The 25978-nt window shown below is 32.7% G+C and overlaps 9 protein-coding genes and 1 non-coding gene across 10 annotated transcripts; 2 read left to right on the top strand and 8 right to left on the bottom strand.

Annotated features, from left to right (window-relative positions):
- Positions 1-364: 364 nt before the first annotated feature.
- On the bottom strand, positions 365-859 carry PPL_04330 (uncharacterized protein; the record flags this gene model as incomplete). The annotated part of the gene is made up of 2 exons (XM_020575234.1): positions 365-388; positions 626-859. The coding sequence occupies 2 exons, from the start codon at positions 857-859 to the stop codon at positions 365-367; spliced, it is 258 nt and encodes an 85-aa protein (XP_020434754.1).
- A 222-nt stretch (positions 860-1081) lies between these two features.
- PPL_04329 (DNAJ heat shock N-terminal domain-containing protein) lies at positions 1082-3071 on the bottom strand (the record flags this gene model as incomplete). The annotated part of the gene is made up of 3 exons (XM_020575233.1): positions 1082-2609; positions 2705-2880; positions 2967-3071. 3 exons carry the CDS (start codon positions 3069-3071, stop codon positions 1082-1084), a joined length of 1809 nt encoding a protein of 602 aa, XP_020434753.1.
- A 153-nt stretch (positions 3072-3224) lies between these two features.
- PPL_04328 (uncharacterized protein) lies at positions 3225-11804 on the top strand (the record flags this gene model as incomplete). Its single annotated transcript, XM_020575232.1, has 12 exons — positions 3225-3282; positions 4117-4144; positions 4244-4647; positions 4732-5153; positions 5174-5297; positions 5373-7871; positions 7930-8092; positions 8161-8962; positions 9025-9107; positions 9173-9525; positions 9548-11376; positions 11643-11804. The coding sequence occupies 12 exons, from the start codon at positions 3225-3227 to the stop codon at positions 11802-11804; spliced, it is 6927 nt and encodes a 2308-aa protein (XP_020434752.1).
- A 205-nt stretch (positions 11805-12009) lies between these two features.
- PPL_04327 (uncharacterized protein) lies at positions 12010-12318 on the top strand (the record flags this gene model as incomplete). Its single annotated transcript, XM_020575231.1, has 1 exon — positions 12010-12318. One exon carries the CDS (start codon positions 12010-12012, stop codon positions 12316-12318), a length of 309 nt encoding a protein of 102 aa, XP_020434751.1.
- A 185-nt stretch (positions 12319-12503) lies between these two features.
- Positions 12504-14176, bottom strand: alg11 (glycosyltransferase; the record flags this gene model as incomplete). Its single annotated transcript, XM_020575230.1, has 4 exons — positions 12504-13034; positions 13572-13637; positions 13723-13934; positions 13975-14176. 4 exons carry the CDS (start codon positions 14174-14176, stop codon positions 12504-12506), a joined length of 1011 nt encoding a protein of 336 aa, XP_020434750.1.
- An 853-nt stretch (positions 14177-15029) lies between these two features.
- On the bottom strand, positions 15030-15114 carry PPL_04325. Its single transcript is given in 2 exon segments — positions 15030-15066; positions 15076-15114. It is a non-coding gene; the product is annotated as a tRNA-Thr (tRNA).
- A 408-nt stretch (positions 15115-15522) lies between these two features.
- On the bottom strand, positions 15523-17168 carry PPL_04324 (uncharacterized protein; the record flags this gene model as incomplete). Its single annotated transcript, XM_020575229.1, has 3 exons — positions 15523-15586; positions 15779-15832; positions 16930-17168. The coding sequence occupies 3 exons, from the start codon at positions 17166-17168 to the stop codon at positions 15523-15525; spliced, it is 357 nt and encodes a 118-aa protein (XP_020434749.1).
- Positions 17169-18948: 1780 nt separating this feature from the next.
- PPL_04323 (uncharacterized protein) lies at positions 18949-22100 on the bottom strand (the record flags this gene model as incomplete). Its single annotated transcript, XM_020575228.1, has 3 exons — positions 18949-18993; positions 19960-21026; positions 21113-22100. The coding sequence occupies 3 exons, from the start codon at positions 22098-22100 to the stop codon at positions 18949-18951; spliced, it is 2100 nt and encodes a 699-aa protein (XP_020434748.1).
- Positions 22101-22936: 836 nt separating this feature from the next.
- On the bottom strand, positions 22937-24562 carry PPL_04322 (uncharacterized protein; the record flags this gene model as incomplete). Its single annotated transcript, XM_020575227.1, has 1 exon — positions 22937-24562. The coding sequence occupies one exon, from the start codon at positions 24560-24562 to the stop codon at positions 22937-22939; it is 1626 nt and encodes a 541-aa protein (XP_020434747.1).
- A 288-nt stretch (positions 24563-24850) lies between these two features.
- On the bottom strand, positions 24851-25918 carry PPL_04321 (uncharacterized protein; the record flags this gene model as incomplete). The annotated part of the gene is made up of 2 exons (XM_020575226.1): positions 24851-25727; positions 25902-25918. 2 exons carry the CDS (start codon positions 25916-25918, stop codon positions 24851-24853), a joined length of 894 nt encoding a protein of 297 aa, XP_020434746.1.
- Between the last annotated feature and the right edge of the window lie 60 nt (positions 25919-25978).

Here is a 25978-nt window from a genome sequence, read left to right as displayed (position 1 = left end):
TATTTATAAATATTATATAAATAAATAAAATAATAAAGAAAGAAATAAGATATTATTTAATAAACTTAATTCAAATAATAAAACAAAGTAGTTAATAAATTTAAATTAAATCAATCCACTATTTTTTTTGTTTTGTTTTTAAAATCAAACAGACAGAATAGAATTATTTGATAATTGATTTTTTTTTAATCTATGATAAAAAAAATGTGAACTGATAATTTTTTTTAATTTATTTCTCTGTTTTGAAGGGTTGATTTATAATATTATCTAAATATGTTTATTTTTCTTGGTTGAATTAAAAAATAACCATATTTATTTAATTATCAAAAATCAAAAATTAAAATTGTTATTTTTTTAATTTAATTTATTTAATGAAATTCAAATTTATCTAAAAAAAAAAAAAAAAAAGATTTGAATTTTGCGAAAATCAGATTTAATTAAATTAAAGTAAAAAAATAGTTTGAAAAGAAAAGAGGAAACAGTCAGAAGGTCATGATCCATATTTAGTCTTTCTTTTTTTTCTTATGGTTGTTGGAAATGAAATAGATATATATGCAAAAAAAGATTGATGTTAAGAGAATGATCATTAGGTTATATATATGCAATTTTCTTAGTTTTAACTTACTTTTTGCAATTGTTCTACTCTGTCTGGTATCCATCGACCCCTCAATATAAGGAGAGCAGTTGACAATGATGTTGAAGTTGTCTCATTCTCTTCAACATTTATAATCTCTGCCAAGCTCATGGGAAATGAATATAATAAATCAATGAATCTTGGATAATTGACAACAATAATATTTAAATAAATTTGTGTAAAGTAAAGAATGAATGAAGAAAGCAGTAAAAGTTGGTTTAACATTTTTTTAATTAAATATTAAAAATTAATAATAATATTATCAGTTTAATATTTTTATATGTTTTATTTTATTTTATTTTATTTTTTTTGTAATAATATAATAATATGATATAATAAATGATTGATCAAAGATTGATTTAATTTGTTGTTGTTTGTTTTGACAGATTTGATTTGATGTTTTTTTTTTTTTGAGAGATATGATTGATTCCAAACTTATTACGATTATTATGGTTTCTCAGATTCAATTCTAAATACTTCATACTCTTCACGTAGACTCTCGAATATACGTTGAGCAATCATCTTTTGTTCTAGAGTTCCATTGTTAACCTTGTCGGGATGTACTACCATGATAGCCTTTCGATAGACCTTCTTGACTTGGACCGGTGTGATGACAGCACCTAGAGTGATTTTCTCCCAGCCGCTCTCCTCCCAGAGTACCTCGTGTAGAGTTGCAAGTAGTACACGGATGTTATTACGACGGTTGTTCTTCTCTGCCCAGTGCTTAACACGATCACTTATACCCGGTTCAATTGTTTGTCTGGCATGTTGATGATGATCGACATGTGGTGAGAATCCAGGTGTCGATGACGTTGGCATTGGACCACTTGAAGGACCGTTGAAGAAAGCAGATTGGAATCCAGGTGTTGTGTTACTTTGTTGCTGTTGTTGTTGATGCTGTTGCTGTTTCGGTGTTTGTTGTGGTGAAGTAAAGTCAAAGTCTCCAAAAATATGGTCATACCCACTTGATTGTTTTTGTTGTGACGGTGTTGTTTGTTGTTGCTGTGATTGTTGTTGTTGTTGTTGTTGTTGTGGTTGTGATTGATTCATCCAGTCATCAATAGGTGAAGAAGTTCTTTGATTATTATTGAAATTATTTTGTTGTTGCTGTTGTCTAAATTGTTGTGGTGTCTGTTGTTGTTGTTGTTGTTGTTGTTGTGGATTAGGTGTCTGTTGAGAGTTAGATCTCTGTTGTTGATTAAAATTCGAATTGATATTATTTTGTTGTTGTGAAGATGATTGTTGTTGTTGTTGCTGTTGTTGTGACCAGAAATCACCTGATGATCTGTTGTTATTACCATTGTTATTTGTAGTATTAACATTTGGTTTAGTATATGAAGAGGATGGTGATGAATTGTTGCTATTGCTATTGTTTGTTGTTGTTGTTGTTGTCGATGATGGATACATCCAATCGTCAACACTAGCTTTACTGTTTGTAGATGTAGTTGTCGAACTATCTTCATTGTCATCTTCCCATACGTTGAATAGTTTCTCCTGTTGATGTCTGGTGGTTGGAGGTGAGTGTTGTGGAGGTGTACTTCCATAAGGTGACTGCTGTTGTTGATGTTGTTGTTGTCTAACTGCTTCATTATATGTTGGAGGTGGTGATGTTGTATTATTATTATTACTATTGTTTATTGGTACAGATGTTGATGTTGATGGTGTTGCTGTTGCTGTTGCTGTTCCTGTTGTTGGTATTCCTGTTCCTGTTGTTGGTTGTTTCTTGGCAGAGTAGAGATCAGCCAAATCACTGGATGACAACTGATAGTTGTTGACGAGTGGTTCTACCATCTCCAACAAACCCTCCAACAGGAGTGCATTCGACTCGTAGAACATACAGAACTGTTGGATCATAGTGACAATGCTATGAACGATCAATTTACAACGAATCTTTGATCTGGCATGCAAATGATTATATGTCTTTTTCGATACCAAATCAAACTCTTGTTTTACAGAACTAACTCTACCTGCATCACTAAATATATTTATCAACAACAACAACAACAACAAAAAATACAAAATATATTAATATTACCATATAAAGATCGAAAATCAGTAAACTAAACATACTTTGATTTCTTTATAGAATCATAATCTAAATTAAGTTTCTTTCTTTTGTCCAATAGCTGTTTAGTCATTCTATTGTAATCTTGATCTCTCTTTAATGGTTGAATCACCTTGTGATCCATGACATCAATGGTAGACTTTAAGAATTCATGTTCCATTGTTCCCATTGCATCATATAACTAGTTAATAATATAAAAATAATAATAATAATAATAATTGATATAAAGTTAGATTACAAAAATAAGAATAAATAGGAATTACTTACTCTTTGAATAGATTCTTGAAATTTAGATGATAGACTATCGGGCATTTGATTTTGTTGTTGATTCGCTTTGAAGAAGGTGTCGAGTTGACCGGTGGAGAATTCCATGTCGTCTTCGGACAGCTCCGAACTGACAAAGTTACAGAGTGACGAGACGAGTTGTGTGTTGTTCTGACAGAGCTTCTCCATGTTCAACATGGAGGTGGCCGAAGATTCCTCTACATGCTGAAGGAAATCACCGAGACGCTTAAAGTTTGAGAAATGATATTCGAATTGGTCGTCGACAGTCTTATCGGCAGCACCCATCTTCTCCAACACTGTTTGTGTTGCTCTTCGTTGAAATTCAAATACTTTTTCTGTAAATGAATCCATCACACTCTCTCTATTATTTATTTATTGTTTTGTTTTTCTTTTACAAACAAAACTAAACTAAACTAAATTAAATGTAAATTAACTAATCTTTATCTTTTTTTTCTTAATTTTATAAAAATAAAATAAATAATATCTAAATATAAAATAAACGATTAAATAAATACACTATAATTAATTAATAAACAAAAATAAAAATAACACATATGGTTTCAAAAAAAAAAATAAAAATAATCAAAACAATAGTGTTCATTGATTTTTCAAAAACATCAAAAAAAAAAAAAAAAAAAAAGGAAATATTAATTAAAAGATTAATCTTTGTTTTCTAGATAAAATTAATAAATTTACATTTTATACACTTATATATTATATTTAGTTTCTTCTAATTTTATTTAATTAATTAATTCTTTACACTCTTATAAAAATCAACTTATTTACTTATTGAAATTTTTAATTTAATAGTTTACTTTTTATTTTAGACCATTGGTGTTTTAGATTTATTCTTATCTTTTTTTATTGATGTCGTTGTCAAAATAAATATTTTTTTTTTGATTTTTTAAAATCTTTGACACTTTGTTGTTCAACAACATGATATTATTAATCTTTGAAGAATCACAAAAACAATCTGTGCTGGCCTAAAAACAGACTAATAAATCAACCACAAAAAAAGCCATCATCTGCAAAAAAAACATAAAAAGAAACGACGGGATTTGCCTTTTTGATTGAAAAGATTTTGATTTGATTCATCTAGAGAAAAAAAAAGAATCATTCCTTTGTTTTTTAGTTTTGTTTTTTATTTATTCGTCAAACAAGTAAATAAATAGAAAGATAAGAAACTTTGTTAATTATTTATTATTTTAGAAAACCATTTTTAGATATTTTGTTTTATCTTTTTTTTTATTTTTCTTTAGTTGCTTAAATAGGAAAAAGAGAAATAGTAGAAAAACAAATATAATGGTTTTACAAATAAAACTTGTGAATATTTTAATATTCATTGTTGTTGGTAGTTTTCTATCAACTATAGGGTCGGTGAATTCACAAGTAATCACTTTTTATTCACCACTCTTAGGTTACAAATTTGGCGTCACCGAGTTCACTGTAAGGGGAACTGGTTTTGGTGCTGCACCTGAGCTCTATATCGCTTCTACCAGACAACTGATGATAAAGGTAGACGTCAATCCATCCGGTACCTCTACATTCGTATGGGAAATCAGGAACCCCAATATATTGGATAGGAACTATATGAAAATTCAATATGGTTTCACAGTGGTATTTCCAGTTTTGCCAATCGAAAAAATTTTCTTTAATTTTATAAGTAAGTTAAATATTTTATTTAAATTCATTCATTCAATTTTTTTTTTAATAATTATATATTAATATATTTATATTCTTATGATAGCTGCAAAAATAAATTCTTTTACACCAGAATTTTATTATCCTAGAGCTCTGGATAATCAAGTGACATTGACCATTTTTGGAGAGAATTTAATTTTGTTTGACAACGATCCAAAACCAATGGTGAGATTTGAAAATAATGAAAATCAAGGAGAATTAAAAGTTGTCTCTTATTCAAAAACTCAAATCCAATGTACCATACCAAACTTGGAAGAAAATGTTGCTATGGATTTCTCAATCGTAGTCTACCCTCAAAGTCTTCCGGGTGGAGTTATTGCACCAAGTCTCTTTTTCTATACAATACCACTTCAGAATCAAGTGGTTCCAACAAGAGGAATGTCAAACCAACAGCAAATAACAATTGTTGGAGGTCCCTTCCTTGAATTCCCACAAAGCTATGCGATTGTTGTTGGTGGTCAAAACTGTGTGATTAAAAAACGTTCTAGACAAGAACTATCTGTGATTTTGTTAACACTCAAAACGTCCAACCTGGCACTGAGTTAGCTCTTCCAATTACGTCAACCATCGATGGTCAGTTTGTCCTTGGTCTAGTTAATTATGTTATTTTCAGTAAGTTTTAATAATATAAAAAAAACAAACAATTTGTGAATATTTCTATAACTATTAATATTAATAATATAAAAGAACCAAATATCTTAAGTTTTAATCCAAGTGCTTCATATTCAAATACCGAATTTGATATTTCAATCAAAGGAAATTATCTTTCAACAGCTACCTCTGTTTTAATTGGACCGTCACCATGTACTATTACATCGATTTCAGACAATGAAATTATATGCAATTTTAATACTATTGGTGACGATCTTGTTGGTGATCTCGATGTTAATGTTTATTTTGATGGAGATACTTTTGTTACCGGTGATGAACAATTCATATTCGTAGCGAGACCCTCGCTATTAAAAATCACACCAACCCAAATCTTTACTGTAGGAGAATGGGAGATCAACTTAGTTGCACAACACTTCATTAATGGCAATTACATTGTTATCAATGGTGTTGAGATGGAGGCAGTCCTTATCACCGACACTCTTTACAAGGTTAAAGTAGATCAAAATACCCTGAATTGGGCATTGGGAGATTATGATTTGACCATTCATTCCAATTATGATCCAAATGTAGTATCGGAATCATTGACTTTATCAGTTGTGGATCCTTACATAACAATTAATCCCAATTTTGGATATTACTTCTCAGAAACTCCAGTTGAAATTGAATTTACAAATTTTCCAATTCAATTTTCCCCGACTGTAGCAATGGTTGCTACTCTCAACAATCAACCAATAGGTGGAAACATCATAATTCTCAGTACCCAAAAATTAGGTGTTACTGTTCCTCCATGTACATCTGATGACAACATGGTTTCTGTTCTTACCATAGATTTCACCTATTACCTTTTCACAATTTCATTCTATTTCAACTATTTGCAACCCTCCTACGATAGTTTCATAAAGCCAGATCTAACACTTTGGCTGGGTGGTGGTTATTTCGAAATTCATGGTGCTAATTTACAAGTAATCACTTCTATTCAACTGGGTGATTCACTTCTCGATATGTCAAAGTGTACTGATACAACCAACATTTTGATTCGATGTGAAATTCCATCTCGTACTCCTGGTAAATATTTCATGGTTTTGTTTGCCAAAGACAGTTTCAATATTGATCATCCATACTCAAACGACGATGAGTTGTTCATTGAATACATGGGTCCTTCCCTTATTTCAGTATCACCATCACGTGGATCAAAAACAACACGGAATACTCTTTACATTGATGGTACCAATTTACTTGACGACCCCACTCTTATTCAAGTAACTGTTGGGGGATTACAATGTAACAATATTCAAATTATTAATCCTGGATCACAGATTACTTGTGTGATCGATCCAATGGTTAAAGTTGGAGAGTTGGATGTCATTGTCATTGTAGATGGTGTTACATCTGATGTCATTGGAAAATATTTGTCCTACTCGATTTCTTGTCTAGGAAGAACTCAACCAGATGGAACCAATGAAGTTGTTGACTGGTGGTTTATCTATAAACTTGCAAATGCAGCCGGAAATCCCTATTTATATATTGACTCGAAAATGGAAAAACTTGAGTTGTATAATGATCTTCAACACAAACTACCTATTCCAGATACACAAACCAACCCCACTTTCAGTCCTCTGGAAGCTACATTTGGACAGCCTGGTGTCACTTATTCCATATACTACAACGATCAAACTGGAAAGAGAACAAATTCTGGCTACAGAGATCAGTCTGCATCGCATGACAACTATGGTCATACCAAAGGATTTACATTTTGGGAGGAAATTGGACAGACAATCAATGGTATTCACATTCACCATTCTAACCCATTGTTTCCATCAAAGGCAAACGATGGCAATGGATACAATGGACCCAAACAAGGTATCAAGTTTCTTGGTAAAAATGATTTCAGCCAACACTTTTTTTGTTATTCGTACAATAATCTCGAATTGGTAACGGAGTATTTGGTCAAGAACTATGCATTTATTACATATATTTTGGGTTCTAATGCATTCCCTGATCTTAAAGATTCGGTTCCAAGACAACAGGCATTCCCATATCTCTATGACTTGCTATTTACCAAGACAAAGAGTCAAAATTTGCGCAACAACCAATGTGAAGATCAAATAAAAAAGGGAAATAGAGATCTCCTTAATTACTGCTATTGGATCTCAAATACTGAAGTAATTGGCAATGGTTTGAAAGCCAAATACTTTAGTAAGATTGGAACCGCTGCAAACGAGAATAATAAATTGTTCAAGGATCCATCAAGATCATCCTATATCTTGTACAAGAGACCCCGTATGGAATTTTTTGATGGAGTCGATCTCTGGATGGTCGTTGCAGATACATTTGCAAAGAGAATGTTTGTTCAAATGTATGCCTCCAAAAATAATTATTATCCAGGTCCTCCTAAATACCCAATGCAACCAACTGAGCAAATTCTGAATGTGTCTCAGTTAGAATTGCCTCAATATTTATGTCCTAATTCAATGTTAGACAGTGGCCCAAGATTCTCTTATAGCAACAATGAACACGCCAAAATAGCTTTTCCAATCTATCCAACATATTCATCACAAATTCGAAATGATAATGGTAACTCTTAAAATGATAATTAATAATACCAATGACTAATTTTTAATTCTATTTGCAGATAATTACTTCTGTGTTGGTGATAATAATAGACATAATGGTCAAGGTGAAAGAGGAGGTGGAGCGATATGTTTCCAGCATGATACTCTAGTTTATCAATTCAATAGAATGGTCAGAAAATATGATACCTTAAATGGAGCAAATATACAAACAGGACTTTCTACGTATGTTCTATCTAAATTCCAAACACTCGAACAATTATAGGAAAATTAATATAATTTTTTTTAAATAGTGCTGTTAGTTTATTCTATTCAATTGCTGTACCAATTAAGCTAGAGAGACTAGGTCAACACCCAACTATCAATTGTGAAATTAAAGATTTCATTGCCGGAGAACACTTTTCCAAGTATCCAAGAGAATATACTACAGTTTTGCTAGATACACTTGATGATGTGTCTGATACTACTCTCAATCTCCAGGTTCTCAGAACAACTAATAACAACGTTGCCCCTGCTGGGCAAAGTGCGGTGCCATACGTTGGTGGTGATAATCCAGTTGAAATGGATGTCATTAACTATTATGCAGATGACATATTCTCTTTACATTACATTGCTTTTGATGAGCAAGTGGGATCTATTTGCGACTACGATGGTCAGATATCTGAATGTACAATAGAAACAGCTCGTGTTTCATTAATACCAACTACCGATGGTCCTCTCCCAGATTATCCTCCAGCACCCCATCTGAGATACAACATGGTAACAGACAAAAGAAATTTCAGCCTCAACGACAATGAAGATTTCAATATACTTTCGTTCACACAGAGTTACAAGGCAAGTTCTTTCCAAGGTGGTAACATTATATTTAATTATGTGATCAATGAAAACATTGTCGGTGGAGGTTACTATGATCCTCCAAGAATCTTTAGACAAACTAGTGGTATGTGTGATGAGGAATTAGCATACTATATGACTCTCCACTTCCTTTACACTCAATCCCCCAATACCAATTCATTGATTTATAACGTTGGAGAATATGCATCACCAAATTGGGCAAATGGTGTTGTTTATGCTATTTCCAAGAAGTTGCTAAATGTAAGTAATTCTTATCAATTATTAAAAAATAATTATTTTACTAACATCGTAACTATTTATAGCATTTTTATAGAATGGATACAACTCAAATAGAGCAATGTTTTTCAGTTGTTGATGGTTTCACAGATATTGAAAACAATCAAGAGTAAGATTAAAAAATTATAATATATTTAAATTTCTGTAATATTTATTTATTTATTTATTTTTTAGTGATGATGGTTCAATGGAAGATCCAGATGATTCAGTTCTTTTCAAGAGAAGTGCTAGTGCTGCTTGGGCTTGGATGAACCCTAATTATGACGATGGTAGCAATGCTGGTAGAGCTTCAGACGATTCTGTTCCATTAGTAGATTTAGCAAATCTATTGAGAGATGTTCTTCAAGATCAGGATCACACCATTGTGTCCCTTTCCAACTTTTATGACCATATTGGAGTTCAGTACAGGACTGATTTAAATTTCATAACTATTCTACAAAGATACTACCTTATTCCAGTTGCTGTAAATGAAGGTTCAGATTTTAATATGGTTCAAATTAAAATGCCAGTCAGTTCCTTCTTCAAGAGTGAAAACCTTGCTTCGATAAGTACCGACTCAACAATTACTATCCATTGACGAACTTTCTACAAAAACTGGAGTTCAACAGCTCATTGCAACTCAACTGGTCAATGAAAGCGATATTGTTTCCTTGAATATCTACCAAATCGAAAAGCTTGGAGTTGCAATAGACAAGTGGATTTCGATTAATGGTCAAAGTCAAGCCATTCAAGTACTTATCAAGAACCCAGTCACTCAGTATCACAATCAACCAATCAAATTTATCCAAGAACTGAATCATTATCAACATGGAAATACCATCGATCTTAAGTCTCAAGCGGTTGGAACTACAGGTACCAAAATTACATTGACATCTCCACTTTCGATTTCATCGATTACTTTTATTTTGGAGAGTATCATAATGAGTAAATCAACAACCAAAACAAAATTGGGAGATCTCGAGGTATATTACCTTCCAAAACCTGAAACCTATAAAGGATATATTACCAGTGATTATGATGGAATGATCATTTCAACAATCAACTCTCAACTCTGTGATATCCAAATGGTACAACAATCAGATTTCCTATCAAATAATTTCGATGTTACCTGTTCAGGTGTTGGTCCAATTATTACATCTGTCAACATACTTGATGGAATAACTGATGGTGGATACCAGATTACTTTAAGTGGTATCAGATTCAATTCATCGATGATTATTTCAATCGATGATAAAGAATGTTTATCTACTGTATTTATTTCATCAGAGGAATTGGTATGCCAGGTTCCAAGTGGTATTGAAAAATACAAGGAAATTCAAATTTCAACTCAACAAACCATTTTCAATATTCAAAGATCCAAGTTCTTATTCTCTTATGGTACACCTGTGATTACCAATGTAGAACCAGAAATCATCAAGAGCTATGGTAGTGATTTCATGACAATCACTGGATCAAACTTTGGAAATGATATAACAAAGGTACAAGTTTTGATCGATGAAAAACTTGATTGTACCATTGATGTACTCACCCAAGAGTCAATCATTTGTTTGACACCTCCTGCAATTGGTGATCACAGATCGGTTACTGTCATTGTCGATGATCAAAGAACCATTTTGAACATCGATACACTCGAACAACAATCATTCAGTTTCAGAGGTCCAGAAATCATCAAATTCGTTCCGGCTTCAGGTGATCCAAACGATAAGATTATCATTCTAGGTGATGGATTTGGAAGTTCAGAGGACAATGACCTCCCACCACTCCTTTACATCGGAGATAACTTGGTTCAAATCGATAACTTTACTTATGATTTTATCGAATTTGATTTGGAATACGACACCTCAACACAACCATTGATTATTCAATCGGGCGACCAAACTATATCTTCACAATTCACTTATTATCCAGCAATCTTGACACAACTCAATAACTCTGATATCACAACAACAGGAGGATTGATTGAAATCCAGGGTATTGGACTTGGTATCTCCTATGAGTATGTAGAAATCTACTTGAACTCTGTCGAAATCGATTGTAATGCATTCAACGAGTTCATCGAATGTATGATTCCAGCCGGAATCGGAAGAAATATTATCTTAACTGCAACACTCTCTGACGAACCAATTGACTTGGCTGACAACTACACTATCTCCTACAATGCTCCCAAGATTCTCAGCGTACTTCGTTCCGATGTGCAAACTCTGGAAATCAATGGATCGGATTTCGTTCCAGTTGATCTTGGAGTGGCAGTCAACCCTACAACCTCGAACATTAAATTACTATATAACGATCGTACAGAAATATGTACCTCATTCAAATCAAGTGAATTTGCTGAGTGCCCATTCTCAGACGACATGCCAACAGCAGTTCAAGTGATGGTAGGAGGACAACTCTCGAACACCCATGCTTTTTAATTGAAATAAATTCAAAAAATAAAATAAAATAACAACCAAAATATAAATAAATTATTGGTTCAATCTAGATAAGAAATTTATAAATACGTATCGCAGATCCTGATTATCCAAAAAAAATTTTTTTTTCTTCTATGTGTATTTTTCCATTCATTGTCTTAATTTTTTTTTTTAAAAGATTATAAATCTCAAATTTGAAGTGGACAAAAGAATATATTCGTTTGTATTAATAGTTTTCTAAAAAACTTGAAACCCCAGATGTTTTGGCATCATACAACTACTTTCAAGAACTAAAACAATGTTTATCAGCCAACAAGAGAAAGATTTGTGAAAGAGCTTCGACTCTGCAGAGTTCAATCAGATTCGGTGATCTAGAAATGACTTTATACCTTTGAATCGATTCAAAATAGATCTGAACTCCTATGTAGGGGATGCATTTTATACCTAACACGATAATTCGAGTAATCTACAGTACAATTTCTTGAAGCTTGCAGCAACCTTCGCAGTATAATGTGTTATGCATTGATGAGTGGGAGAATGGACATTGTAGAGCATCTCGAATCGAAATACACGAAGTGTAAATGGAAGCACTATCGAGCTATGGTAATCGCACCTTTCTCTGGAAGCATTGAAATATTGACTCACTTTGTCAAAAAATATCATCAATCTTTCATTAACTCCAAGAATAGAGAAAGTCAATATACAGTATTTGATACAGCTGCATATATGGGTAGAGTCGATATGTTAGACTATCTATGGAAGTGGAAGTTTGTACTATTTAATGCTGATGGTAGTTTTGGTAAGATATTGGATGATTGTGTAGATGAAATGGTTGTTGTTGGTGATGTTGTAGATGGGGAGGGATTAGAGGTTGGTGATGCTGATAAAAAGATATTAGACATACGATAAAGGAAAAAATTAACCAAGTGAAAAAAAGAAAAGCCCAGATTTTGCACATATCTGTGTCTGAAAAAAATTTAAATTTAGCATGTCATTCAATTGAAAATTAGGTGATAACTAAAGAATAATAAAGATGTTGATTTTTTTTTGTTTTGTAATGAAAATATAAAATCTAATTTAAAAATAAGTTTAATTTAATCTTTTTTCTTTTGATTATCTGGTAATAGTTGTTGTATTTTATCGATGAACTGAATATAATAGTTCTCCTCTGAGAATCGATCGGTGGAGTCACGTGCTGCCTTTTGCATTTCAATGAATTTCTCTTTGTTTGCTAGAATCTCGTGAATGTACTCGGCGTATTCTTCTTTGGTGGTGGCGAGGAATCCTGTGGTGCGATGCTCGATGATGTCTTCCTTGGGACCACCGCTGTTGTGTGCCACCGTGATGACACCGGCCGCCATCAACTCGACCACGCCAATGCCAAAGTGTTCTGCCCACATCGTGTGAATACCTACGGATGCTTCGTTCAGCAGTTGATTCAACATGCTGGCGGACACACCGACCTCGAGTTGCATGTGGTCGGCCACCTTGAGTTCTGCCGCCAGGCTGCGGAGCGCGTCCACACGGTCACGATCCGCTTGGTCACGCGTCGATCCCACCAAGATGAATTTCACATTGTCACGGTGTTCTGGATGGTTTTCCAAGAGGTGATGCAACGTTTGAATCTGGAGAGTGTGATCTTTCTCCGGACGGAACTGCGCGATCGACAAAACAATGTTCTTTCTTCCCATCCAGTTGAGTGGAAGTTGCTTACGTGTTCGCGTATCTACCGGTGGGAATAGCTTGTACAATCCTCGCTCGCCAAGTCGCTTCTTCCAGATGTGAGCGATGTGGTTGCCGGTCCAGGTGCCATTGACAAAGGTGAGCTGCGAGAAGTTTCCAACGATGCAGTAGATGAGCGCGAATAGCTTGTAGTACAGTAGTTTGCCGGTGGTCAGAACCTTGCTGTTTGTTATCTCCGATGCATTGTTGTGTGTAGAGAGACCGACACGCGACATCATGTCACTGCTCACAATCGGATAGTGAGTGTACGACGCCACCTTGCAGCCACCCAACACACGGAATATCGGATAGGTGAATGCATATCCCATTGTATCAATGAAAAGATGAGGATTCAAACGGTTCAGTGCTTCCCAGCCGAGAACCATCGATCCCAACGATTGTCCCAACAAAGTGAAACTCGGATACATATGTGCCTCTACATATTGTCTCTTTGATAATCTTACAAACTCTAAATTCTCTCTATTTAAATCTATATCGAATTGACTCTAAACAACATATAAACAATTATTATTATTAAGTAAATTCATGTTTTGTTAAGGTTGGTTGAACGAACCATTGATGATTACTTACCTTTATCTTTTGATAGATCTGTTGATCTGTTACATTGTCACCTGTGTATACAACACATTTAATGGATGGATATTGATCTTGAATCGCTTTAATAGAGCACCATAATACTCTTTCACCACCACCACCTGCAGCACTATGTTGTTGTTGTTGTTGTTTTATTGATATATTTGTATTTGTATTAGATTGATATATATTGACTGGATTGATAAGGTCTATATAGTTTGTTTACATACCAATATGGATGAAAGAAACCAACAGTGAATGGTCTATTTATTCTTTTGTTGATGAATCTTTGTCTGACAAAGAATACAACACCGGTAATGATCAATACCAATGGCAATAGTACTACTGATATAGAAGTGAAGAATGCCAATGTCATTGAGAGCATCACAACTAAACACAATATAAACAACGACAATGCAATTGCCAATAATACTAAATGTGTTGCTTTCATTATTATCTTGTTTTATTTTGATTTAAATAATGATGATATTAATAATAAATAATAATATATGTATATATTATATCTAAAGGTTTAATAACATTTGAGTTTAAATATTCTTTTAGTTGTTTTAATCTGTTAATCTAAAAATAAAAATAATAAAAAAATAAAAAAAACTGACTCATTAAATTTTTGAAGATCAAAAAATAAAATTAAAATTGTTTTTAATCTCTCTGACTCAAAGTGAAGTGATGCTTTATGCAAAAAATTAAATTATATGAAAACATCTAGAATAGTTTTATCATAATCAATAGATTTTTAATAATTATGTAGTGTAAAAATACAATTATAAAAGAAATATGAAGAATAGTCATTTGATTCAGGTATTATGTGATAAGAGAGAGGTTAACAACAATAGCACAAGCACTAGATCCAATCGTATTATTACAATCAACATCACACCGTATCTTAAATAGATTCACCTACATAGAATTTGTCACAACAGAAAACATAAACTTAGAATTTAATTCATTTTATGATTGTCTAACCATGTATGATTATTAGCCTTATATAATTGTTAAAAAATATACAAAATTCATTTATTTGTCATCAATTTATTAAAATTTTAATGACTAAATTTCACTTATTTTATTTTACAGTTTGTAGAATGCTATACATCTAAATATATCGTTCCTTAGATTTTATAAGATAAAAAATGACTGTAGATATAATTTTGAATTCAAGAGTTTCAATTGGAAGCATTTATATCCATTATTATAGATTTTAAAAACAGATTATTGGGAAGTCAATTTTAAAGAATTTTTAAAATTTAGTCTTTACCGCATGCGGAATAATGATTTTATAAAGGCTCCAACGAGATTCGAACTCGTGACCCCTTCCTATCTCTTCCTTTACTAGGGAAGTACAATAACCAACTATGCTATGGAGCCTTTGATGACTTTTTGTGTGACGATGGTGCGGTATGGCATAAGGTATCTGGTCAATCCTTATACCGTTCATTACATTTGGCGACACCTTAAGGGCGTGTGTTCGATTCCAGTAAGTGGAATAGCACGTAAAAGGATCTGCGGGAGATATGAGACTAATCTCTTTGAAGGAGGGGCGAGTGTGACGATGGTGCGGTATGGCATAAGGTATCTGGTCAATCCTTATACCGTTCATTACATTTTGGTCAAAAAAAATTAATTTTTTAATTCTAGATATCACCCACCATATCTTTCAAGAAACAACATTAACAAACTAAACTAGAATACCACAAACTAATCAGAAAATCAACACAAGACTTCGGTGGAAACAACTCAAACATTCAAGCATATCAATCCAAATGGCTGAATAAGCTAGACGACTGCAAACTCATCTGGAACTACCAAACCAGGAACTTCCCAACGCCATCCCACCTCGCTAACCAATAAACGATTAACAATAAATCCATTTGAATATTGTATTTATTTTAATAAGAGAAAGGAAGTTAAACAACATCAATCCTAAAATACATAAGTATATTTAATCAATTTATTGGTAGTTAAAATATGATTGTGTTCTATTTATATTTACTTTCTAAATAATCTATTTACAACGTTTATTAAAATTTACAAAATCGATAATGCAAAAATACTAGTATTTCTGTGGAGTTGTTTACGAATACATCTTAATTTAAATATATATCCTGTATTGATGTTGTGAGTGATTCTGTTGGATTATAAATGAAAAGTTGACCCTTTGGATCGATTACTCCAGAGTAGGTGTAGTCCTTGAAGTCTACGATTTCCAAATCCTTCAAAAGTTGATTGTAATCTGTTTTGTTGGTGTGGTAATCTATAACAAAAGAGTGACAGCGACAGTTGATCTTTGAGAGCATTTGGAATAGTCTTTCCAATTGAGGTTTCAAAAACTTGGGGTATGCACTGAACAGGAATTGCATGCGGTCATAGGTATTCGACTGGTTGATGGCGACAAACAGTCTCTCGAATGCACCGAACCATATCTCCACACAGTTTGCACTGAGTTCAGTTCTGTCCCAGTACGAAAGATACACATTGAGATTGGTAAGAGTGTTGGACGAACGTATAAAGTCACTGAGTGAATCAATGTGTTTGGCGTTGATCGATGGCAGTGTCAGAGATTGAATACAACAGCCAATGTTCATATTAAAGAATTTGTTACGACAGCTATTCAAACGTAGTGACTTAACATGATCTGGGAACTTTATCATACTCTTGACACGCGAGACCGTGATGGTGTGGATATTGGGCTTGAGTGTCACCGTCGGGAGATAGTCTTCGGACAAACGGATGCAGTCGGCAGTATCGAGAGCTTCCAGTTGGTTTGGCTCCCGCTTGATATAATCGAGGAGCAGCTCCGATTCTTGCTCAGTGAGACGCTCAACCATCAACACCGATTGGATAGACAATTTTTTCAAAGGCAGTCGAAGGAGTACTTCAAACAGCTCTTTAGTGAAGGCAATATTTCTGAGGTTCAGGGTGTGGAGCGATTGGAAGGTAGAGAGCAAATTGAGAGTGTTACTCGAGAAGAAATCTGGTTCCTCTGTGACCTGCGAGAGTAGACTGAGGTTCGAGAGTTGGTCTCGCATCACAATGTGCTCCTTGCGAGAGAGCAGGTGGTCGAATGTGGGTGGAGTACATTCCAACGATTGAATTCTCTTGATGAAACAGTAGGGACTGGTCAGGTGTTTGTAGATGTCTTGCAGGTGGTTGGGCAATTCATTTCCCTTTGGTTGGACAAACCTTACGACATAGCGTTCACTCACCAAATCAAAGTAACGATGTGACAGCTGTGCGATGGGAGCAAGCTTATGGTAGAGGAAACGGTCTGACAATCTACCCAACTGAGAAATTCTGTAGTGAACCTCATTATTGAAATAGAAATCAAATATATTTTTTATAATTGGAAATGGTAGATATTCGTGTTGTTGTGATTGTTGAATACCATTTTGATTTTTTAAAATTAATGTTGAAACAACCATTTTTAATTAATTTAATTAATTTTTAATATTTTAAAAAATAAAATAAAAAAAATAATAATAAATTTTATCTATTTTAATATTATTATTTATAAAATGTTTTGTTGATTTTTAAAAATGTGATATTTATCGATTATTATTATTATTATTTAAAGATTTTTATTTTTTTTTTTATTTTTTTATTTATTTTTTTTTTGTCTATAAAAAATTAAATATATAAGTTAAATTTTATTATTTAGAAATTTTATGAGGTGGTTTGAAATGATGTTATTTTTATTTTGTTTAAAAATTAAGTTTTTTTATCATAAACAGTATATATTTGAGATGGAAAGTGTTTTGTATGTGTGGTAGGTCTTTTGGTTTTTTTTATGGTTATTAAAAAATATATTGGTTGAAATTTTGTCAAAGTATAAAAATGTTGACACTAACTTGGATTTCAAAATTTATTGTTGAAAACTAAAATTGGAGAAAAAAAAAAAAATAAAAAACTGGAAATATCCAAATGGGAAATTAAAAGATTGATTTTGGTTGGATGATAATTGAGAAAAAGAAAACAGCGAAAACAATTTGATGAGTTTGGTTGTTTTTTAATTTTAATAATTATTGTTGTTGTTGTTCTTGAAAGTAATCAAAAAATATGTTGACTAATTTAATTTGATATTGGAAATAGAAAAAAAATAAAGGGTTATGATTTAATTTAATAGAAACTATAGTTTATTGACCAATAATTATATAATATTATATAAAATTATAAATTTTATTGAGGCTTTTTCATTTAAAATAAAAAATAGAAGAAAAAGATAAAGGAAAAACAAAAAACTATATTCTTTTTTAGATTTTAAAAACTTGGTTTGATTTGTTTTAATTAATTAAAGAATAACACTAAAAGTATAGTCCAATCAACTTTATTATTATTGTTATTATAAATACAAATCGATTTTTGCAATTTTAAAGTTTAGTTTTGCACCCACCACAATAACAACAGGTACAAATCAAATTTACTAAATTGGATTATATTTTATATATAAAAAACGGATTTTATACAAGTGAAGAGTTTTATATGTTTTTCAAAAAGGAATTTGATGAATGTGTGGGTGTTGATATAGCCATTCTGTTTTTTAATGAAAATGATTGGATACTGACTGTTTTTTTTTTTTTTTTTGCCTATCTTGGAATTCCAAAAACGAAACAGCATTAGCACACCCAGCAGTGCTTTTAAATTTGGCTGACAATGCCAATGCTGATCGAGCGATAATTAAATATATCGGCTAGAAATATCTATATCTATATATATAACTACTTCTTTTTTCACTTTTATAATATCTATTCTTAAACACTTATATGATTAAATTCAATCGTATTTTATAAACTTTAGATTCTATTGTTTGTTCGATTTCTTTTTCTTCTTTCTCTCTCTCACTCTCTAGTTATATTTTTTGTTAGATGATGATGCTGATGTTTACTAGATAGTGTTGTTGTTTTTATTATTTTGTGGTGTGATAGAATCTCCTATTAATTATTATTATTCTAATTATCAAGCATGTAGAACTACTGAACAAACAATCTAACAACAAACAATCTGAAAACTAAATAATATCAACAATGTTATTGATTGAATAAAAAATGATATTTCCTGATCAAACTATTTATGCTCGATCTAACATATGATAGATTGTGGAGTAGTTTTAACAAGAGAGTGGAATTGATTGAAATATTACTATACTAATTTAATTTATTTTCGATAATAAATATATCAAATAAACAACTGACTCCTCGGAATATTCTAAGCAAAAATGATTGGTGCACTAGCTAAAGAATGGGTATATAACTAATGAGTATATGAACCAGCTATTTATAACTATATATGTTGTGGTGTTTTCTGGTTGCTGATGCTGTTTGTTTTTTTTTGTTGTTGTTGTTGTTGTTGTTGTGTTGTTATCGATTCTTATTCTAGTTTTACTTTGTTTCTCCCACACATGTATATATATATGAAATAAAAATGAATATGAATGTGTGTTAAGTAATAACAATAATAGATACCTAAAAGCAAACTAAATATTTAGAGGTGTGGAAATTTAGACAACACTTTGTTGTCGCTATGTTTTTTTATGTGTTGTTATAAACAAAATAGATAAAATGCATAAAATTTCTTGAATGTATGATTTAATATAAATATTAATACTAGTACTACATTATTAAAATGATTGTGAATCAAATGTGTTATGAATTTATAAATGAACACCCGATTTACAATTATTAATATTTTTTACATGCAAAAATAATAATTATAATTCGTTCAGATCACACCAAAGTGATCACACCTTTTTATAAAAATTTTTATCAGATTTTCTTGCTCACACTTTTGACTGCATCTACCTTTCAATTACCATATTTGTACATGTTATTTTTAAATAAAAAAATCACACTATTTTCAAAAATGAATAAAATTTACATCAAATGAATATTATTATTATTGCAGATGTATTACTACATACACTACTTTTGTACAATTACATTCATTGTAGTTTTGTAATGTTTAAAAACAAAGAAAGAGAGAAAGAACACTAAAATACATAATGAATATTATTATAATACTCTTTTGAACTTCATTTTATTTGAAATAATCAAACATTTATTTGATTTCAATTAAAATAAATTTATATCTATTGATGATTGATTTAATAAATTTATCCAATCCTAATATGAATATTATTATAATATTGAAATTTGTGTATTAGATAATCAATTTTTGTATATTTAATCATTAATAATAATTCGTTATTATTATATTTACCATTTCTAATATTTGAATTGAAGTGGATCTTCTCTTTTCACCACCAATAAAAAAGATAGTAGATGCACCTACAATACAGAGTGCCGATGAGTTCTTTGGTGTCGGTGTGTCTTTCGACTTGAGTGGATACCAAACGTTTTCGATCGTGTCAAAGTAGTAGCCACCGTTAGTAACTAAACCGTCGTAGCCGCCACCAAACAATACGAATAGATGATAGCCAACTGAGAAGATCGATGAGAACGTGGAGATCGAGGGTGGCCTGAGACATTTGATCTCGGTCCACACCAAGGTCTGGGTGTCCAGGTGGAATAGCTGACTGTTGCGATTGACCCAACACTTTTTGTGATCCCAAACACCGCCACCATACACATAGATCGACCGGTTGCCAACCGCCAACATCGAGTGTCCGGAGCGCGCCGATGGAATGGCGCCGCTGGTCTCTAGTTTCGTCCAACCCGCTGTTGGTCGATCGGCTTGAAAACAGTAGAGGTCGTTTAGTGGCTGTACACGCTCGTCGGAACCACCAAATATATAGAGTGTGCTGCCGATTACACACGAGGAATGGTCGGATCGAGCCGGTGGCACCACAACAGCACAGGAGTCGTCAGCAGAGGACATCTCAACGGTCAACCATTTCACTTGTTTGAATTGATTGCCAATGATAATCTGGTTGAGTTGGTTCGATTTCTTGGAAACGCCACTCACGAAATCGGTTCGCGTTCCACCAAACACGAATACACTACAGAGTGCATCGATGTAGTTGGCAGTGTGCCGACTGATTCCGAATCCCAAATCGACGGTCTGATTCAATCGGTTTTCAATATTGATAGTTGGGCAAATTATATTACATGAATCCGGATCGATTATATTTATATCAGAATGTGAATATTGTTGATGATTATGATTATGTTGTTGTTGTTGTTGAGGATTTGTTGATATTCCACCAAGTAATAATATCATCTTCTTTCCTTTACTATCGGTTATAGTTGTTGCAGTGTGTCGATACCGACTTGATTTTTCATGATGTTGCTCATGATATTGTATTGATTTCCATTTAATATAATTTACTAATGAGATTATTATTCAATTATGACAATTGGATTGGTTGTTAATATTCATTAAAGTATGATAAAATCAATTGAATGTTATTTACCAGATTTTCTTAACATTGTTTTTTCAGAATAATAACTATACCAATCTATGGTGTCAGGATGTTGTTGGTTGGTTGCCAAGCTGTTACCATTGGCACGACCATCATGTCTACAACAATTCAGTAGATTAATAACCTGCTGTTGTTGTTTGTTTTGTTGATTTCTGCTGTTTACATATTCATTGTAGATCAGATCACGCCAAAGACAATTACTTCGAGAGCACCTATAAAAGTATTTACACACCAGACTAACATTTCTAATCACATCGAGAGGATATAGAAATGAAAGAAAATATAACACTAATTCATATGGTAGGTTTGATATTATATCTGATTCTTCTTCCTCTACTTCTTTTTCTTTTTCTCTTAGTTGTTTATCTGTTATTGGTGATTGTTCTTCCTCTTCTTTTTGGTTTGGTGATTGTTGATGTTGTTGATGTTGTTGTTGTTGTTGTTGTTGTTGTTGTTGTTGTTGTTGTTGTTGTTGTATTTGTTGATGATTATGATGATCGATATTCAAACAAAGACTATCTAAATAGAATTCATATTCATCATCGATGTCGATATCGATACCGATGCTACTGGTTAAACTTAGGATATTGTCGATATGCCGATGGTTATGATCGATGGTCGTTCCTTCATGGTCATGGTGGTAGCAGGTCGATCTTATATAGAGATTCGCCAAATCGAAATGTTCTTGTTCATTGAATATCGATTGACTATTGAAAGTAGTAGTAGTAGAGTCACTAGAATACGGCGATATTGTTGGCGAAGAACTAGTTGATACCTGAAGTGGTGAAGACCTGTTTAAAAGAAGATCCGATGTTGACGTAGAAAGAAGTGTTGCTGCCGATGTAATGGTGGTCGCTGACGAATTTCTCAAAACATCCACTGCACTACCGCTACTACTATCAATCACAAGCGATGAATCATTTGAAAACGACAAAAAGGGTGAATTATTATTTGATAATTCAGTTTGTAACATTTTCATTTCAAAAACAAAAACAAAAACTTGTATAAATATCTATCTATCTATCTATCTATCTATCTTTTTTAAAGAGATTTATAGAAAATAAAACACAATATAAATAAATAAATAAATAAAAAAAGATATATAAATATAAACTTATGATTTGATTGTGATTGATATGAAAATGGTCAACTGACTGATACAAGATATTATATCATTTATCTTTTTATTATTATGTTTTTTTTTTCGTTTTTAATAATAGATTATGATGAGATAAAAAAAGAGTGTTTATGATAAGACTATTTAGTGGTTAAGTATATATACAACATTAGATTTGATTTTATTATATCTTTATAAAAAGTGTAAATTTAGTATTTTTATATAATAATTATGTTCTCCTTTGCTAATAATATAAACAAATATTAATTAACATTTTGTATGTGGAATAAGATGACTAAAAAAAAAAATAGAAAACAATTGCGTCAATCAATCAAATAATATGAAATTTCACTTTTTTTTTAACACACAATCACCATCACACAATTGTGTGTTATTTTATTTTATTTATTTTTTAAACCAGTTGACTACCACCTCCCAACAAATTATCTTATTTTTCTGGTTGTTAAATTCTAAAAAGACTATGAGAAACAGAAGTGTATAAATAAATTGTCGATTATTTAACTTTATTGAGATCTTATTTAAACTTGGATGCATGTGTGTTCAATAGAATATTTTACACCATATTGATTTAAGACCAAGTGGCATTGTTTCTTCTTCTTCTTCTGGTTAGTATTATTGTTGTTTGTAAAGTTGTTGCTCTTCTTCTTCTGATTATTATTTAAATAATAAATAGCATATTAATCGTTTTCGTCTTGTTCACAAGATGAATATTCATCGTCACGTGATTCATCGTTGCCAATATCACTCTGCGAATCAGAGTCTTCTGGTAATGCGTAGCTATTGATATCAAACAGTTCTTTCTCTTCGGTAAATCTGATTGCTTTCTTCTCTTGTTGATGAAGATGATGCTCGGAGTACTCCATTGTCGGGGAACGAATGTAGACTTTACGGTGCTTACCTTGGAACATAAAGACAGTATTGAGTTGGTTACAAAGTTCCAATTGGATGATTGCATCGTCCATGAAAGACCAATCGATAGAGAGGTAGTATACACTGAATGGGAATGATAGTTCTGTGATCGATCGATTGGCAAGCAGTGAAGGATAGATTGTTTTAAAGAGTTTCGATGGATTACTGCTGCTCTCGGAGCAATCCAACGACAATGTTCGAATGGTTACGTTTTTGGCGATTACTTTGGCGATCGATTCAAACTGGTTGCTTGTTAGATGACCAATCGATAGATAGGTAAGTGTATTATTGGTACAAAGAGCATCGAAAAACAAAGCTGAGCAATAGAGGACGTCTTTTTGATAGCGACATTCGAAACGTTGAAGTCTTAGCTTGGGTTCGGCAAACAGAGTGTCCAATACGTCTATCCAGACCATACCGATATTAACTTCCTTACGGAATCTATCTTGTACCAATGCTAGCTCAGTTAGATTCGAATGGTTTGCAATCAATGACTTGATCACCGATGCACGGTGGTCTTTGTCGGCAGATATCCAATCGGTTCTGGTCGATCCATGTCTGCGTAGACCGAGCGATATCAAACTCTTGACTTGGCTGAGTATGGCAATGAGCTGGTCAATGCTGAACGAACACCAAAGCACGATTTGTGAGAGATTGGAACTGACTTGTTGATCACACAAACTAGCGACAAGGTTTGGCCCATCTACAGAAACTGAAGTAATATTGTCACTCTCAAAGAATGGATAGTAGGAGCGGTGTGCCTGACGTTCAGTTCGGAGATGTAATCGATTGATCGATTGAAGACAAGGATGATTCCAGAGATCACAATCGACTGTTGACTCTTCACCGGTTGTCATTCGCGTTTGATCGATCGACAGTGAAGTAACGGTCGAAGTATTGAACCAATAGTCACAATAGCGAAAACAGCTACCTTGTGTTCTAGTCTTTATGTCGGTGATCGTGTTACATTGTTCCAGTAGTCGATACAACTCAGTGAATCTCTTACTCGGCAACGATCGAGTGAACTCTGGTGTATAGATAGTCAGAGAAGTCAAGTTTCGGTCGTTCCAATTTGTTGTTTGTTTAGTTTTAGTTTTCGCTGTAGTTGTTGTTTGATTATTGATATTTCGTAGAATAGTGGTCAGACGATTGACACTCTGCAGCGAGGAGGTGTCCAGTTTGAATGAAGTTGTGTAATGAGTGGTTACGAGTGCGAACCATTTCCGACAGACCAAGGCAACGCATTGAGATGCCCACATTTGAATCGTACGCTTTCTCGGCCATCTCTTACAACTGGTGATGGCATATGACTTGTAGCCACGATATGTTAGTGAAATATCGATAATCTTAAAGATAATAAGATCATTTAGATGCACACTATTGGTTGAACTCATTTTTTTTTTTTTTTTTTTTTTTATTCTCATGCAGTTACTTAATCTTATTTAATAAAATTTGATTCATTTCACACATTTTAAATGTTATAACGTTATTATTGCTATTAGACATAAATACATGTAAAAAAAAAAGATAATCATAATCAATCAGAGAGATTTTAAAAAAAAAAAAAAAAAGTGCCTCAAATTTAATAATAATTTTATTTTTGAATTTTATAACTAGTGGAATATTTAATATAGTACATTAGCAAATGTAGGTTCAAATCTTTGTTTTGAATTCAAAATACTTTACTTGTGTTGTTTTGTAAAGTAGATTGAAGTGATGCTTGCTACACCATCTACAACTGTGGCTTGAACAATGCCTGTCTCTGGCAACTTCACAACAAATAGTTCAGTGTCAATCCATTTCTGGTCAAAGTGTTTCTCAGAGTATGGCGAAGAGATGCTCTTTATCAACACTCTATTGCTGGAATTGATCTCGTTCAGTGCCAACGATGAGCAATTCAATGATTTACAAACTCCGAATCCAGCGCCTTGTACACGATAGAACTTTCCAGAGCTTTCTTTTTCCTTAATTTCTTCTTTTTTATCCTTGGTTTCATTGAATGATAGTGGAACACGATGGAATAGAGTAATTACCTTAAAGACATGATGAGTACTACTACCATTTAGTTGATGTAAAGAACCATAGACGATGATCTCTCCATTATTAAACTTATGTTCACGAGTCTTGTTTGCCTCTGATCCTTTACCATTCCATTCATGATGATCTACTCTACTCTCTTTTCCTTCCCATTCATGGTGTTCTCCTCTGGATTCGTTTCTTGCTTTACCATCCCATTCATGGTGCTCTCCTCTAGATTCATTTGTTGCTTTACCATCCCATTCATGGTGTTCACCTCTAGAACCATTTCTTGCTTTACCATCCCACTCATGATGCTCTCCTCTGGATTCGTTTCTTTCTTTACCGTCCCATTCACGATGTTGTTCACCATCTCCAAAGATCAAACGGGTGGCAAAGACACGCTCTTGAGAAGCTTCATTTAGTTTAGTCAATACAATTCGGTTGCATGGTTTTCCTTCTTCACAATTTAGCTCCAAGAACCTGGCAGTGTAATAAGCAGGAACTTCAGTTTCATTCAACTTATTTCCCAAAACATAAGTACTAGAAATATATAAAACAAAAACCAATAATAAAGATAGTTTTAACATTGTTTTTTAAATTTTCAAATTTAGTAAATTTATTTGTAGTTAATGATTTTTATCGTTCAATAAAAATTTCTATTTATATTCAAATGACAATCAATTTCGGTCAAGTATGTTCCGAAAGTCGACTTACCACAAATATTTGTACATCTCTTTTTAATATTGTTTAAAAGGTATTAATTTTACCCACACTCTTCCATAAATTGATTT

Source organism: Heterostelium album (genome assembly GCF_000004825.1).
Source record: "Heterostelium album PN500 unplaced genomic scaffold PPL_contig9, whole genome shotgun sequence".
In the NCBI taxonomy this organism is placed as follows: Eukaryota; Evosea; class Eumycetozoa; order Acytosteliales; family Acytosteliaceae; genus Heterostelium; species Heterostelium album.
Note: the sequence above shows the minus strand (reverse complement) of the source record. Positions and strands in the feature narration are given on the sequence as shown.